This window comes from Schistocerca piceifrons, chromosome 3, assembly GCF_021461385.2.
Source record: "Schistocerca piceifrons isolate TAMUIC-IGC-003096 chromosome 3, iqSchPice1.1, whole genome shotgun sequence".
Lineage (NCBI taxonomy): Eukaryota > Metazoa > Arthropoda > Insecta > Orthoptera > Acrididae > Schistocerca > Schistocerca piceifrons.
This window is the reverse complement of record NC_060140.1, coordinates 85,243,874-85,261,488: the sequence shown is the minus strand read 5'-3', so window position 1 is coordinate 85,261,488 and position 17,615 is coordinate 85,243,874. Positions and strand designations below refer to the sequence as shown.

General features: G+C 41.3%; 1 protein-coding gene across 4 annotated transcripts in view; it reads right to left on the bottom strand.

The window, feature by feature from the left end:
• The window catches only part of LOC124788117 (pericentriolar material 1 protein-like), a 392,802-nt gene that overhangs the window by 177,980 nt on the left and 197,207 nt on the right, over positions 1–17,615 (bottom strand). For all 4 annotated transcript variants that reach the window (XM_047255242.1, XM_047255241.1, XM_047255243.1 and 1 more), the window contains 2 exons: positions 11,865–12,035; positions 8,915–9,055 (listed from right to left, as the gene is read on the bottom strand). In XM_047255242.1, coding sequence (XP_047111198.1) covers positions 8,915–9,055; positions 11,865–12,035 — 312 coding nt within the window. The remainder of the gene's footprint in view (positions 1–8,914; positions 9,056–11,864; positions 12,036–17,615) is intronic.

Below are 17,615 nucleotides of genomic sequence, written 5' to 3'. Positions count from 1 at the left end.
TTCGAAATGGTTTATTCAGACCAAATCGGACATGCAGGTTCAAAGGAACTTCCAAACCCGGTATAGGAAGCACCGACCCTCATGAACGCCAATACACTGCTGGTACAGGCATTTTATGCAGACAGAAAGCATTGATGTGATGCATAATATTGGATGACCTGGAACAAGTTAAGCCAACACAGTACAGATATGGTTGGCTCTTCAACGTTCACTGCAGGAGGCTGTTTAAAAGGTATCGCAGATGCTACAAATCCCTTGCAATTCACTGTGGATGTTTTTCACCATTTAGAGAAGGATGGGAATTTTATAACAACATAACTGTTGTGACTCGCCAATCATTCAAAGCGCCACCGCGCAATTACGCGCGTCCTCTACGTGCGGCACTGTCTGCCAGCCGTGCAGCAGCTGTGCCACCTAAGGGGCCAGCCGAGCAGCGGCCGCTAGACTGGGACTCAGTGCTCATTCGAATGCCAACATGTACACATGTCTTGCTTGTCAACTTACTCTGTGACTTATATGTGTTGTGTCGATCTGAAATATATTTGTTAAACTTGATGTTATAGCAATTGGCGACAAGGTAGTGGATTTTTCCTTTTCACCGTTGACCTATAGGGTTCCAGGGCTACTGTTGAGCAACTATTGCAAAATCTCCTTGAACAGCAAACGCTTCTAACAGCGGCGATTCGTGATTTCGTCGCGGCGTCAAATGCGGGGCGTTTCTCGTCGTTGGCTGAACCTCCTTTTCCTCCTTACGACGAGACGGCGGAAGACTGGTCTGATTATGAAAAACGTCTTCAATAGCACTTCTTGGCATTTCATGTCACGGACGAACAACCATGTAAGTCTCTGTTCCTTTCCTGGATTTCACCTCAAATGTATCGGTTGTTGTCGCAATTGGCTCCTTTGAAGGATCCTGCATCTTTGTCCTTTGCTGAAATGTGCTCACTTCTGTCTGTCTATTTTCAAAAGCAAACGCATGTGGTAGCCTCTCGTGTTGCCTTTTATCGTTGTCAAAAACAGCCACATCAATCCTATCACGCTTGGGCTGCTGAACTTCACGGCCTGTCGAAAGTGTCAATTTGTTACTGACGTTCACAAAGAATCCTATGCCGATTCCATGGTACGGGATGCTATTATCCAGTCGGCGCCCGACAAAGAAGTTCGGCAACGTGCCCTTCAGTTGGCGAATCCGACTCTAGATGAAGTTCTCTCCATTGCGCAGTCTTTTGAAATTTCTCGCACTGCTCGGGTGCAAATACTGTAGAGGCGTGGGGTGATGTCGAGGAAATACAACCTCTGTGTGCTGTTGACGACGCGTGTGGCGCGTCCCCGCCGGCCGACGTGGCCGCAGTGCGCTCCCACGCGCAGCCTCAGCCTAGCCGTAAATAACCCGCTAAGAAACTGCAGCAAAACCCCCGACAACTACCTTCACGTCCGCGGTGTTTTACGAAACATTCACGCTAGGATTGTCCCCAACGTTGGGCTGTGTGTCACAATTGCAAAATGAAAGGTCATGTGTCTTCCGTTTGCAAATCCGACCGCATAAATGATGTTCATGAACATGATGCTGATTCTGATTCTGTGTTGTCTGTCAATTGCACTTCTTCCCTTTCAGGGAAGTTATTCCTCACTGTCCAAATCCTTGGTCGAGATGTTCGCATGCAAGTGGATACCGGTTCTGCTGCCACTATAATTAATTCTCAGATGTATCTTCAGTTGGGTTCTCCACTCCTGTCACCTGTTACTCAGCAATTACGGACGTACAATAAACAGAAGATTTCTCTCTTGGGACAGTTTAATGCTGAGGCATCTTACAAATCCATTGTTCGCACTTTTCCCATATTTGTGGTCAACCGGAGCAACGCAAAAAATCTTTTTGGTTTCGATGTCTTTCGCGTTTTTGGGTTCTCCATAGATGACTCTGTCAATATTGTCTCTGATGCTATTCCTTATGCTCAACTGGATTCCTCGTCAACGACATTTTCGTCCCTTTCTTCTCCTGGGTTAGGCCGTGCAAGCGACTTTGAAGCTCATATCACGCTCAAACCCACTGCGCGGCCTAAGTTTTTTCAGGCCTGGCCCATTCCTGTGGCCCGTCGTGATCGGGTAAAACGGGAGTTGGATCGTCTCACTACTTCCGGGGTCTTGCTTCCTGTCACTTCCAGTGAGTGGTCCTCTCCTGTTGTTGTCGTTGCTAAGCCCAATGGTGATACTCGTCTCTGTGGTGATTTCAAAGCCACTGCAAATGCTCAATGCCTCATCGACACTTACCCTATGCCCCGTCCTGAAGAACTGTTCACTAAACTTGCTGGAGGCCAGTATTTTTCTAAACTTGACCTGTCAGAAGCTTATCATCAACTTCCTCTCAACGCTGCTTCCCGGCAGTTTCTGATCCTTAACACGCCTTTCGGCCTCTATCAATACCAACGCTTGCCATTCGGGGTTGCTATTACCCCTGCTCTCTTTCAGCGATTCTTGGAACAATTATTGCTCCCTGTCCCTGGGTGTATCAATTACATGGACGACATTGTTGTCACTGGCTCCACCACTGAAAAACATCTTCAAAATCTCCGCACACTTTCTCATGTCTTACAGACTGCTGGTCTTAAGTGTAATCTTCAGAAATCACAATTTTTTCCGGCATCTATCACGTACTTGGGGTTTCAATTCTCTCGGGATGGTATTCGTCTGCTTCAGCAAACTGTCACTGTGATCGATGCCCTTCCTCACCCTACATCTGTTAAGGAACTGCAGGCCTTCTTGTGGAAAATAGCATACTATCACAAGTTTTTACCGTCTGCGGCTTCGGTGGCTCAGCCGTTGCATCACCTGTTGCATAAAAACGTGCCTTTTCACTGGTCCGTGTCATGCGAAGCGGCTTTCCGGAAATTGAAGACTATGCTGAAACAGGCCCCATGCCTGGCTACTTATCGACCTGGCCAACATCTTGTTCTTGCCACAAACGCCTCTCAATATGGGTTCGGTGCAGTCCTTGCGCACCGTTTTTTTGACGGTTCGGAACAACCCATTGCTTATGCCTCCAAAACAATCACGGATGCCCAACAAAAGTATTCTCAAATTGAAAAAGAAGCTTTGACCATTATTTATGCTCTTTATAAGTTTGGTGTTTTTCTCTATGGCTCAAAATTTTATCTTGTTACGGATCACAAACCACTTGTTTCCTTGTTTCATCCATCAACGTCACTTCCCGACAAGGCTCCACACCGCTTCCGGCATTGGGCTCTTTACTTGTCTCGTTTCAATTATGAGATTCACTTCCGGCCAACGGCTCAACATGCAAATGCTGATGCTCTGTCTCGCCTTCCCATGGGTCCTGATCAGGCATTTGATAGGGACGAACTTTTGTTTTTCCACCTGCATGTTGCCGAGCAGCGGGTTGTGGACAGGTTCCCCATCACTGGGGACAGGCTGGCGGCTGCTACGGGTTCTGACCCTACCCTCTACCGGGTTTTACGCTGTATTCAGAAGGGTTGGCCAGATCGCCCGTCCGCTAAGACTTCTGATCTGTTGTGGAACTACTACGCTTTGCGCTACCGCCTCACGGCTAGGAATGGTGTTATCCTCCTCTCCACTGACAATGCTTCACCGCATGTTGTGGTACCTGCGTCTTTGCGTGCTTCGGTCTTGCGCCTCCTTCACCGAGGGCACTGGGGTGTGTCGCGCACAAAATCTCTGGCGCGTCGTCATGTGTACTGGCCTGGCATGGACTCTGAAATAGCACACATGGTCGCTGCCTGCGGCCCTTGTGCGTCACAGGCCGCTGCCCCGAAGTCATCTTTGTCTCTGTGGCCTTCGTCTGAGAAGCCCTGGGAGAGCATTCATTCTGACTTTGCGGGACCCTTTTTAGGTACTTATTGGCTTCTCATAATTGACACCTACTCTAGCTTTCCTTTCATTGTCCGTTGCACGTCGCCTACCACCGCGGCAACCACCAGTGCTCTCGCCCGCATTTTTTCTTTGGAAGGCTTCCCCTCTACTCTTGTTACTGATAATGGTCCGCAATTTGCCTCTTCCGAATTTGCGGATTTTTGTGCTCGTCACGGCATTATGCATGTCACGGCCCCGCTGTTCCATCCACAATCCAACGGTGAGGCTGAACGACTGGTCCGTACATTTAAGGCTCAGATGCGGAAACTTCTGACTTCTTCTACTGCTGATGATGCACTTCTCCAGTTTCTGGCATCTTACCGTTTCACCCCCATGGGCGACCACAGCCCGGCTGAGCTCTTACATGGCCGACAGCCCCGCACACTACTTCATCTTCTGTGGCCTTCCACCTCCCGGCCGCGGGTGCCTTCCTTTGGCCGGTTCACTGCCGACGACCTTGTCTGGATACGGGGATATGGCAGCCGGCCAAAATGGAGCCCGGGCCGCATCTTAAGACGCCATGGCAGACACCTGTATGAAATCCGGACGGACACGGGTGTTGCAGTGCGTCATTCGGACCAGCTTCGGCCTCGTGTGCCGGCAACGCCTGTTCCGAATGCCGCTACACCACTTTTGGCCCTACCTGATGCACGGGATCTTGGTATCTCTCAATACTCACAATGCAGCCCTCTCACCGTCATCGCGATGCCGGTGGAAGAATGGACGCCACCAGAAGACGTGCCCATGCAGGAACCAGATGACCATCCTCTGTCAGAACAAATCTACTCGCCTCCTCCTGCAACACACGCCGACACATAGCCCATGTCTCCTGTTATATCAACTGGACTTGCCGCAATGGGCAGATTGGCGCAGGGGGCCCGAGCAGATTCAACCCCTACGTCTCCTGTCATCTCGACCCGTTATCATCGGGGACACTTCCGTCCGTACGGGAAGCCTCCTCCTCGAGACTTTATGGCGAGTCAAACAACGCCTATGGATTTTAGCCATCTCCAGGACACCTCCATCAAGACCAGGGCAACAATTTCAAAGGGGGGAAAAGTGTTGTTACTCACTGATCATTCAAAGCGCCGCTGCGCAATTACACGCATCCTCTACGTGCGGCGCTGTCTGCCAGCCATGCAGCAGCTGCGTCACCTAAGCGGCCAGCCGAGCAGCGGCCGCTAGACTGGGACTCAGTGCTCATTCGAATGCTAATGTGTGCACATGTCTTATATGTGTTGTGTCATTCTGAAATATATTTGTTAAACTTGATGTTATAGCAATAACATTTTCTGGTGAGAAAACGTTCCACATCTGTGGTAAAGTAAACAAACACAATGCCACTGCCAAAATGGATCTAGATATGTTGCACTGAGTACGGATAGAACTCGAATACAGACTGGATCAATGCTGAACGTGCCACCAAAGGCATTCATGTTGAGATTGAAGAAATGGCATAAAAACTTTTTAGGATAGTGTTTCATGTAAGCCAAGCATGGTATAAATACCTTAATTAGTTTGGATGCTGTAAAACATTAATGTTGAACAATACCTTTTGAGATACCCTGTATTTTTTAAGAGAAAAAATTTGAGATTGCTGTCTAATGTTCATATGTTCAAGAATACAGCTTGGAAATGGCTCATACCACACTGATTCATACTCTTATAAAACTGCCTTCAATTGATAAGCCGTGCAGTGCAGTAAAGACAGAGGAACAATTCGTGAAAAAACTGTATCCGCTTATAGAGAGGAACTACGTAAACAAAGAATAGTTGTGTGGGTGAACAACTCTAGCATCAAAAATTGACATAGTTCAACAAACACATCAGTGAATACGGAGTACAATACAAGTGAGGAAAAAACTTTTTAGTCCATTAATACAATGATAAAGCAAGATGAAAGCATAAACTTTCCAACAAAATTCCTACATTTGCTCTATGTAACTGGCATGCCCTTACCAAAAAATATTTTAAATAACTTCACAAAAGTGAAAATATTAAACAGAGAAGAAAGAGACAAGTCAGTATTCATACCACAAATTCTACTCATTTCAATTAACTTAGCATTCCGAGCTTTACAAGGCTTCAGTTTTTGGTAAGACAAGTTTGCAATATGGCTATAAATAAATCTCACGGGCAAACATTCAATTGTTGTGGAGTGAATTAAAAAAAAAATTCATATTTCTCACATGGACAAGTATACACAGTGCAACAAACACTAATTAAAGCAACTTTTAAACGCACTACAAGATAGCCATCTACAAGACTGAGGAACTAACACTCTGGGCCTCCATTACCAGCCTGCTGAATCCCCTTCTTTCCTTATCACAATCAAACATAAATGGTCTACTGACTGATTACTTTCACCAGTGTGGACTTAAGGGGTTGATTTGTCATGATCATCATAGAAGTAGACAATCAAATTCATACTGAGAGATCAAACAATACTGTCTGGTGTGGTGAAGCAATATGCAGGTAAACTTGCAGGAATACAAACTTACTTTTATTGCTGACATTTGTTTTATGGGCATAAGGCCATGGACCAAGAGATAATTCTTTGTCTAACATTTTTGTCTTCCAATGCTAGAGACATTATCAGAGGCTTTAACAACTCAGAAATCAATTAGTCTGAAATAAGCTTTGCAAAGCAAATTGTTTACAAGTATCCATGCAACAGTTGGATTTTACATCATCGGACTACTACCTAGGAAAGTGAAGTGATATTGACGAATGTTATAGCGTTTGTAGAAAGAAAGAGTTGGTGCTGTTTGTTTTATTTGCCACTAACGCCCAGAACTTATCTAATTTCAATCATTCTTCTTTTCTGTTAAAACTGTTTTTGTGCTTTTAAATTTCTACAGCCTCTCTGTACACCCTAGCACAGTAATTATTAGATCTTAATAAAACCACAGAGTCAGAAAAATAAATTTGGTGGTTCCCTGGTGCCACAGCACAATCTGCTACTGTGGACTTATCCATATTGCCCAGGTGACAATTTCTCCTGTGTTCCTTAAGATGCATGTTCATGCTTCTTTTTGCAGTTCCTATGTACAAATGACTGCACATGCAAGGGATTTTATAAACTCCTGCTGTGGCAGGCCATGGGCAAAGATCTTTTGATGTATTCAAATATTCGTGCACCTACTGTTAGTTTAAACACTGTATCAATTCTGTGTTTTCTGAGTGACAGTTTTTACAAGTGGAAGGAAAACACTCCCTTTAGTTGGCTCTTTTTTGTTAAAAGCTCTAGATCTTTTAGGGGTAGTGCCCTATTTATCCCTCTGTCGGCACAGCTACTTCTTCTGAAGGCAGTTCTTAAATGATCAAGCTTGTCCTCCAAGTACAGAATCTTTTAGCCATGTCCACCATTGTTTTGATAACTCTTCTTTTCTGCTTGGGATGGTGACTGGAAGTTCTAGGAATGTTTCTATCCATGTGAATGGGCTTCCTGTAGACCTTATACCCTAAAGCTTCATCAACTTTCCAAAGTAGCTGTACACTAAAAAATGATAATTGACCTCCTTTCGCTTTTTCCATAGTGAACTTCATATTAGAATTGATATTATTCAGAAAATTTAGAAATTCTCCAAGTTCTTTTTCTCCATGAGGTCATATAACAAAAGTATCATTCATCGACCAAACCCACCATGAGGGTTTCTTCTTCACCATCTGATGGGCTGCTTCTTCACATTTTTCCATATAATAATTCATTACAACTACACTGAATGGGTTATCCATAGCCTCACCATCAGTCAGTTCACGGAATTTGTCCTCTCACTGAAAGTAAGTTGATGTTAGACAATGTTTAAAGAAATCTAATATATCCTTTGCAAAAATACTTTCCAACTGTTACACGGCCTTGTTAGGAGGAATCATAATACACAGAGATACAACATAGGAACTGATCATAACATCACTTGGATTCAACCTGAAAGACTTTTATTTTTTGAGAAAAGGCTAGAATATTTAACATAAGTGTCAGTTTGCCAACAAATGGCTATAGGACAGTGGTTAAGTGTTTCAAAATCCCATAGGTTGCACAATTAGTAGCACTAACAATTGGTCTTAATGGAATACCGTATTTGTGAATTTTTGGTGAACTTTGTGATAGTGCTCCTGATTTTATGCGATTCTTCTTGTCAATGGGAGAAACTGAAGAGTCCTTTATTAGCTTATTAGTTCTCCTAAGAACTGAAATTGTGGAATTTCCTTTAAGTTCTCTGTACCGTCATGGTTTACTGCAGTCGTCTTAATTTTTCCTTACCACAGCAGCTTCACCTTTATCTGCCAGAAGAATTAGAATATCTTTATCAGAATTTAAACCTCAGCAAGCTTTCATCTCATTTTTCCTTAGGTTCCTGTAAGATAGTTTGCTCCTAAGCAATATCCTACCTAATTCTATGCATAATTCATCTGCAGTTGCTTTAGGCAAAATATGGATTTCAATTTCAATGTTAACAACAGTGTCTTCCATTAGTATTCTATGGAGTGCAGCCACATAGTTTCCGCATTTGGCAGGCACATCTATTTTATTCTTAGACAGATCCCAGTCAAACCTATTAATAACAGTATGATTCACATATGAGGTAGGAAAGTTACTTTCTTCTTTTGCAGTCTACTGAATTTCTCCTCCTGTCTATTCATTGCTACTGCAGAATCTACTTCCATAGTTCGGTTCTTTAAACTATTGATCTTGTGAGCCTTAGAGCTAAGCAAAACAAACAGACCAACTCTTACCCAGTACAAGCTTCATAACATACATTGGCATGACATTGGGCTAGGCAGTGATCTGATAATGTCACAAACTGGTTGTTCATGGATAAATGTAAACAGTTTGGCTTACTGAGTTTGTGTGAGACTGCAACTGCTTTCTGAGTCATTAAAGCATCTGAAGATGTTCCCGCATTGGAAGATAAAACATTCAGCATAGAATAAGCCTTGGGCCATGGTCTAGTGCCCATAACACAAATATTAGCAACTATGCAAATGCCAGCCATGAAAGACTGCATTCTACGATTAAACTTACTTTTGTTTATGCCGATTTACTTGATGTCCCGTATTCCCTGATGAATTGTTGGTATGATCTTGAATAGGCCACCTTCCAGGCAAACTAACATTTCCAACATTTCCATCAAGACATTTAGTGTTCAACTTCTCTTTGCAGGGCCTGTGAAGACAGAAACTAAAGCTTCATCAATGGGAATCAAATCTCACAATATGAACAGTACTGTCACAATTGTTGGCAAAATTTCACATCTGTGCTTTTTCTGGTTTAAAAGTAAACTTAGATTCTAGGTGATGAGCAGACACATTAAAAAGAAGAGCGACACTACTCTATATAAAACAAGGCAGTTGCAGAAGAAAGGACTACCACACCACCTTAGCAACATTTTGTGAACATGGTAACTGTTTCAGAGTTTTTAATCATAGAAAGAAGAAAAGGTACTTACCTCACTATTAAGGTGGCACGGGCACAATTGTATTATGCAGAAGATCTTCTGCACCACGGCAATCCATAACATTGATTTAATTTGATACAGAACTTTTCATGCATGAAACATTGTCTATTGTGGTGCATAAGCAATGCACTTTCTAAGAATGTGGAAGATTGTAAATTCTATCACGTCTTCTGGGGAATTACTACGTGTTTTTCTTTTTGTCTCATAACACTGATTTTTATGTATAAAATGAATAAACATACCACAATGGCCCAAAAACACACAGAAAATCAAGAAAGTCCCTGTATGGGGAGGTGTCAAATAGTGAGCTAACTGTTGTTGAGAATGATCTTTTACTTAAGACTTCTTCTGCTGAAGACACTACCCCTAAAATTGTACTTGTCTCACTTACTCAACCAGTAAGAATTTCACAAGGGCTCTTTTACTGAGTACTGACTACAACAACAATTTTTACACCGACGGTCTCTTAAATTATGTTCTGCATGGTTTCTGATATTTATTCTACAGGTATCGATCAGATAAATGTATTAAATAATGTAAGGACAGAGGGAAAAATTAAAATGAGTTTTACTTGAAAGTTAGACATGTGAGGGAGTATAAATTAAGTTTCTGAAAGATGTAACTGTCATTTGACTGTACAACAGGTTTTATTTCACTATCTAGGTTTTGGCCTTAGGTCATTATCAAGTGTTGTTATAAATCATTAAACTTGGAGTAGAACCCAAGTCATTGTCAAAACATATATCTTCAGTTATATACACCAATTTTGTCGAAATAAATGTGAGAACATTAGTGCAATATGCTAATTTACTGGCAATTAGCATGACTTAGTTGATATAGTTGCGAAAAAACAGAAGACCAAATCACCGATTTTAAACTTTGCTACACTGTGGCTATGCAGCCACTGACATAAACATAAATCATGTTTGCTACACTGTGTCCTTTTCAAAGGAATCATCCTTGTTGAACACCACTCATTCAAAATATACACCCAGTGCCTTAACTATTGCATCATTCACAATGTCTGAAGGAAACCTCAGTACATCCATGAAACTGGTTCAGAGAAGCATTCATGAGGTATTTAAAGATGCTCAGCTGACAGTTAAAATTGCAATACCAACAGAATGGAAATTTCTTCACCAACATCTTTTTAATTAATAGTTACTACCAACAGCCACTTGACAGTTTTGTAAAATCAGCTCCTGATACATTCCTAAACTGTTAATGATGAGGATGTACAGATTAATTAATGGGATCCAGAAAGTAGATATTTACTGAAAGTGTAGATTTTTACAGATTAAAATGCATATCTCTGTAGTAGCCCTGAATGAGTAGGAGTATAAATATTGCAAACAAATGTTCCCTAAAAGTAATCAAACTATCAGTCTTCCACTAGAAGAACAAACATTGATCACAGTACATTATATCATAAAAGTACAACTGCAAGTTTTCGAGGCACTTCAATAACAGTAATGAAGCAAAGAACTATTAGAATCATTTTGTACCAGGCAATGCATTCTTTACACAGGCAACAGCACTTTCCACCACATTCAATTTAAACCAGTTGCTAGGTTGATCCTACATATTTTTCCCTGAAGAGAGAAAGATGACCCCCCTGCTTACCACTTTGCATGGGGGAGGGACACAGTTTTTTTCTTTTTTGTCAGGGGTGGGGGTGGGGGGGGGGGGGGGGGGGGAGGAGAGAGAGAGAGAGAGAGAGAGAGAGAGAGAGAGAGAGAGAGAGAGAGAGAGGCACAAAGACACGAAGATAACCAGCATAAATAAAACTAATTATGTCTACAGACTGAAATTTTCAGCACATCGATAAAATCAGCACCATGAATGATTAGCAGGAATGGGAAAAACTGCATGAAATGTTATTCAAATTGTTTTTAATAAATGTATTCATGGCCCTTGTACTATGTGCATATATGTAAAAGCAGAATGGAATTCTTGTACTGTTGACAAAATTGAAACCTGAAAATTCAGTTGATTCACATTACTGTTGTTCAGTAATTTTATCAGAACATTTTCTAAATGTTCACTGACTGCACATACTGTGTGTATGTTGGGGCACAGTTACCTAGTAATCTCTTAAACTGAGAGGCTCATTAGAGATCAGATAATTTTGCATGACAGTGCGTAAAAAATTGTGCACAGAAATCACAAAAAATCAATTGGCATAGTTTCCTCTCACGTGAGAAATGGAAAAAGAATGAATGCACATTCAAAGCAAAATTGTAAATTTCAGTCCAATTCATTATGGTTAATTAACACTATTTTTAGCAGTACACATACAGTAGATTTTATCAAATAATGAAAATCATAAACCACCATACGATATCCACAATGTCTGCATTAGTTGTGCTTCTAAATGATAATAACTTTATGATTTTTAACTTTTGTTATACAAGAATTATTAAAAAACATAGCAGATTCACTTTCTCTTTAATATTGGGAATGTATAATTAACTGTGTACATCATTATACTACACTAATATCACAGAAGAAACTTACAGTGATGATGAACTTGCTGCTACAACAGAATGATCTGGAGAAATAGCTGAGGATGCTACTGGCTTTTGCTGGCTCGCTTGACGACAAGAAGAATGTAAAGCATTTCGAGATCGTTCAGAGAGCACTTCATTTGTTTTTGTAGATGTTGACAAAAGATTTTGCCTAGAGTAGCTGAAGAGAAAAAAAATTTGTTAAGGCAATTAGTCACCAAGGAGCCATTAATGTTGAGAATATACTAAGCACGAGACTCTCTCAAATTCTCAAAGTAGTTTCTGACATTTTATTGCCACACATTAACGTGGCATTATGAACATAACCTAGAGACTATAACATTTTGTCAGTAACTTATAACTGTATTAACAGTAACTATAACACACACTTCAAACTACAAACAACACTATTTAGTTTACACACAAATCTGACATGCAAAATGAACTCATTGCAAGTCTTTAATGATTGTGGATGTGAACAACTTATGCAGTACATCAGAAATTGGTAGCCAAATATGTTAACACCTTATACAATAATTTCAGAACACAATTAGTACAACTGATAAAATTACAAGACAAAACGGCTTGCCAATACTTAACTAGAAGAGGTAAAATTTTTAGTATTGCCAGCAGATAAATATAAAAGTACAAGACACTATCCCAGGTTTAAGAACAATTATCATCTTTGTCAGGGAGGAAAACACTATAGGTTGGGGGAAGTTAGAAAAGAGGAGCAGGTCATGCACACCTAAGATGAGGGAAAACTGGTAGGACTTCTCATTCTAGAGACTGAGTGACTTGCCCCTACTTTCTAACATATTCCACTTTTCTCCCCAAGGAGGGAATTGATATTTCCAAAATTTATGATAATACTAGAGAAGGAAAGTTGCTACTCACCATATAGCGGAGATGCTGAGTCGCGATAGGCGATAGGTGTCAGCAGACACACACACACACACACACTTACGAAAATGCAACTTGCACACACGTGTGCAGTCTCAGAGAGCTGAAACCACACTGCGAGCAGCAGCACCAGTGTATGATGGGAGTGGCGACTGGGTGGGGGTAAGGAGGAGGCTGGGGTGGGAAGGAGGGGGGATAGTATGGTGGGAGTGGTGGACAGAGAAGGGTTGCAGTTTAGACGAAGGGCAGGAGAGAAGGTGCGAAGGGGGGAGGGGGTATGTAGTGGAAAGGAGAGAAATAAAAAGAAATTAAAAGACTGGGTGTGGCGGTGAAATGATGGCTGTGTAGTGCTGGAATGGGAACATCCTCCTACCACCACCTACTCCAGTCTGGTCACTAACATCGCCTATCCCATCAAAGGCAGGGCTACCTGTGAAACCAGTCATGTGATTTACAAGCGAAGCTGCCACCACTGTGCTGCATTCTATGTGGGCATGACAACCAAAAAGCTGTCTGTCCGCATGAATGGCCACCAACAAACTGTGGCCAAAAAACAAATGGACCACCCTGTTGCTGAACACCACCAACACCAGCTTTTCTGAAATGTGAAGGTGGAAACTTTCCCTGCAATACATCCTACATTCCCGTAACCCTCCTGCCCTCAACCTTCTTTAATCACTGCCCTCACCCATCCAGCCCCCTTCCTGTTCCCATTCCAGCACTCCACAGCCGCCATTTCACCGCCACACCCAGTCTTTTAATTTCTTTTTATTTCTCTCCTTTCTGCTACTTACCCCCTCCCCCCCTCCACACCTTCTTTCCTGCCCTATGTCTAAACTGCAACACTTCACTGTCCACCACACCCACCATACTATCCCTCCCCCTCCCTGCCCCTGCCCCAGCCTTCTCCTTAAACCCCTCCCCCCTCCCCCATCGCCACTCCCATCATGCACTGGTGCTGCTGCTCGCAGTGTGGTTTCAGCTCTCTGAGACTGCAGACGTATGTGCAAGTTCCGTTTGCGTAAGTGTGTGTGTGTGTGTGTGTGTGTGTGTGTGTGTGTGTGTGTGTGTGTGCGTCTGCTGCTGACAAAGACCTTAATGGCTGAAAGCTATAACTGTGTCAATCTTTTTGTTGTACCTATCGCGACTCAGCATCTCCGCTATATGGTGAGAAGCAACTTTCCTTCTCTAGTATTGTTACATTCCATACTGGATTTTCCACTGTTTCAAAATTTATGATAGTACTTGTGATTTTATATGTACCTATTTATAGTGTTGAGAGTTCCACCTGCTGAATTTAAGTACTTGCTCTGTCTTGTAAGTTTATAGTTTTCTCAACTGAATTTTCTTTTGAAGCAATTCATACGACTTATGCACCACACATTATATACCACACATTTTGGTTTTGCAGAAACTGGTCATCATGTAAACGTGAATATTAAAGAAAAATAGTGTAGGAAAGTAAAAAAAAAAAAAAAAAGGAGGATATTAATGGAAGACACAATTTATGTCTATAAGCATTGGCAGCAGCATACGCTTGTCATTATTAGGAGCACAAACTAATGTTGTGAAATTTAAAATATAAATTCAGTATTGATTTCAAACATGAAAGTCACAAGGTAAGTTACAAACTGCAAGTGACAAATCAATAGGTGTTTGTGCTCTAACAATTAATTATAATTTTGGAAAGTACCTGCATGTGAGACAGTTACATTATGTGCATTTCAATAGTTTTTATGGTTTGATGCACATAGAAAAATCTCAAATGTTATCTCGTGCGAACTTTCAAATTGGCATGAATTTATGCTGTGTGAAAACTGCTGATTGTAAGTAATCTCTCACATTTCTGCATATGCCATTCTGACTGAGTGATTATCACTTTGACACAGCCTTCAATCAGCATTTTGCTATGAACCTGCTGCTTTTAAATGACACTGCAAAATATAGAAATGTTACTGGAAGATGACCGTCACACTATTTCAAAGGGAAAAGTATGTGTATTAAGTGAATAAGTATGTATATTAAGCAAATAAGTTTATTTTAGGATATATAACTGCAATAACTGAGAATCAAAAGAAAAAATTATGTGCTTTCTCTCTCTCGAGTAGAAAAAATATTATTTTAAACTACTCTCCTTCCTAACGCACTTGCAAGTATTTCTCCCATAATCTTAGTAAATTTTGCAGCAGCCAGTTTACTAATTTTGTTTGCAGTCGGTAAAGTCCCTCTGCAACATTATGCATAAACATACTGCCCCTTCCTGTGTATAAAGTAGGCTGTCACTAAAAATATATCCTCTTTTCCCAGTCAATTTTTCTCTGTTATCTTTACATCTGTCACACATTCCTCACAGTCATTTCTTTACATAGGGTGAAGTTGCTAAGATAATAAGTAAGTGGAAAAACAGCTCTTTCCAGCACCTAGCAGGCTTTCAATAAAATGCATAATAGTTGTAGAACTGATCTCCTATGTAAACACCAATTTTGTTACTATTGTAGTCAGTGATGATGTTAAGCTTCGATTCCAGTAACACTGATGTCAGGATTTTGTTATGAAGGAAACAAAGCAATGTCTCACTTTATGAAGTGGGTCACACTTTTCTTCACCTCTGCTGGCATATGCAGCAATGTCTCTTAGATGAAATGCGGAAAATATAGCACAAATTCAATCATGAATCTGCAGTTTAAGTTACTTGGAAATCCTGAATATGAAAATGGATCTGTTGTCTAATAATCACAGACTCTGGCAAAACAACGACACACATAAGCAAAGTAATACTGAAGAATGTTTAAATTTAATGGAACATCACTGCAGGCCATTTTTTTTAGCTTTGCTTTACAGTCCACTGCCTCATTTGTATTTGTGGCTGATTGTCTAATTCTGTCTCATACTGTTCACCTTCCTTGGGAGAATACATATGATCATGTAGTATACAAGGTGACTGAAAGTCTCTACCATCATCATAGTAAAGAAAGAATACTTGCATCCATTCTTGGAAGACAAATATTCAAACCAAGTGATGAACACTGTTCACAATACAAAACATGGAAATAAACTACTCGTTTTACAGACAACTGATGGGTGGATATACACGAATCCTTAGTAACATTTTCTTCTGGAAACTGCTAATCTTCTCAGTTCATATCTCCTGTGTTTTATCCTGAAACTCTGTATACAATATCCAAGATCTTTGACTCCTTGTGCTTACTACAGGCCGCTGAAAAAAAAAAAAAAAAAAAAAAAAAAAAAAAAAAAAAAAAAAAAAAAAAAAAAAAAAAAGGCTAATAAAATAATGTTGTGATTGGTTAGTGTGTGTGTTTATATAAAATAGCTTCATGATTTCCAGATTCCAGTGGGGTATTGTTCCCAGTGTGGATACAATTCCATTCGAACCTGCCAAACAGACAACACAGCTTGAGAAAGAGCTGCAGCCAAGTGGCACCTGGACCTCACCACTCCCCATGTTGAAACTTGTGTCACAAAGTTATTTTAGTGAGGAGTATACAGTTTCTGACATAAACACTGGCCACCAGCTAGGCCCCACGACGACTCCAATATACTCAGCCACCCCTCACAGTCTTAAGTCCAGCTACCTGCACAAACGGTCAACACTGTGCAATAAGGAAGTTTTGGAAGAAGTGTTACCTTCCACTCAAGTTGTTTTGTAGCTGTATCTGCTCATAGTCCAGTGCTAAACAATGAAAAATGTTAATACGAAGTCAAGAATTTGGGTGCAATTTTAAACCATATTTTGTCTGTATGCTAAAAGTTTCAGTCTGATGGAAATGCATTAATGATTAATTTATGACCCATGAGTAAAAGTACAACCTCCTACAAATATTTCCACGAATGGAAGTCATGGCTATCTGACCAGCTCAGAACACTTTCTGCTTGAGAGTTTGCCTTGGCACAGCAGATGCCATCCACTAGACACTGGTCACCTTACTGCAACAAGCATCCACCCATATGAATGCGACACATCTCCTCACACTTTGCATCTATGATCTACAGCACGTTGATTCAGTCACTTTCACAAATATAAAATCAAATGAGTTAGCATACTGTGAAGTAGTAACATTGGTGTGACCACTGCTCATGCAACATATAAATTGAGGAATATTAGAATATGTATTAATATAATAGAGGGAAACATTCCACGTGGGAAAAATATATCTAAAAACAAAGATGATGTAACTTACCAAACGAAAGCGTTGGCATGTTGATAGACACACAAACAAACACACACACACACACACACACACACACACACACACACACACACACACACAAAAGTCAAGCTTTCGCAACCAACGGTTGCTTCGTCAGGAAAGAGGGAAAGACGAAAGGATGTGGGTTTTAAGGGAGAGGGTAAGGAGTCATTCCAATCCCGGGAGCGGAAAGACTTACCTTAGAGGGAAAAAAGGACAGGTATACACTCGCACACACATACATATCCATCCGCACATATGCAGACACAAGCAGACATTTGTAAAGGCAAAGAGTTTGGGCAGAGATGTCAGTCGAGGCGGAAGTACAGAGGCAAAGACGTTGTTGAATGACAGGTGAGGTATGAGCGGCGGCAACTTGAAATTAGCGGAGGTTGAGGCCTGGTGGGTAACGGGAAGAGAGGATATACTGAAGGGCAAGTTCCCATCTCCGGAGGTCTGACAGGTTGGTGTTAGTGGGAAGTATCCAGATAACCCGGACGGTGTAACACTGTGCCAAGATGTGCTGGCTGTGCACCAAGGCATGTTTAGCCACAGGGTGATCCTCATTACCAACAAACACTGTCTGCCTGTGTCCATTCATGCGAATGGACAGTTTGTTGCTGATCTTTCCCACATAGAAAGCTTCACAG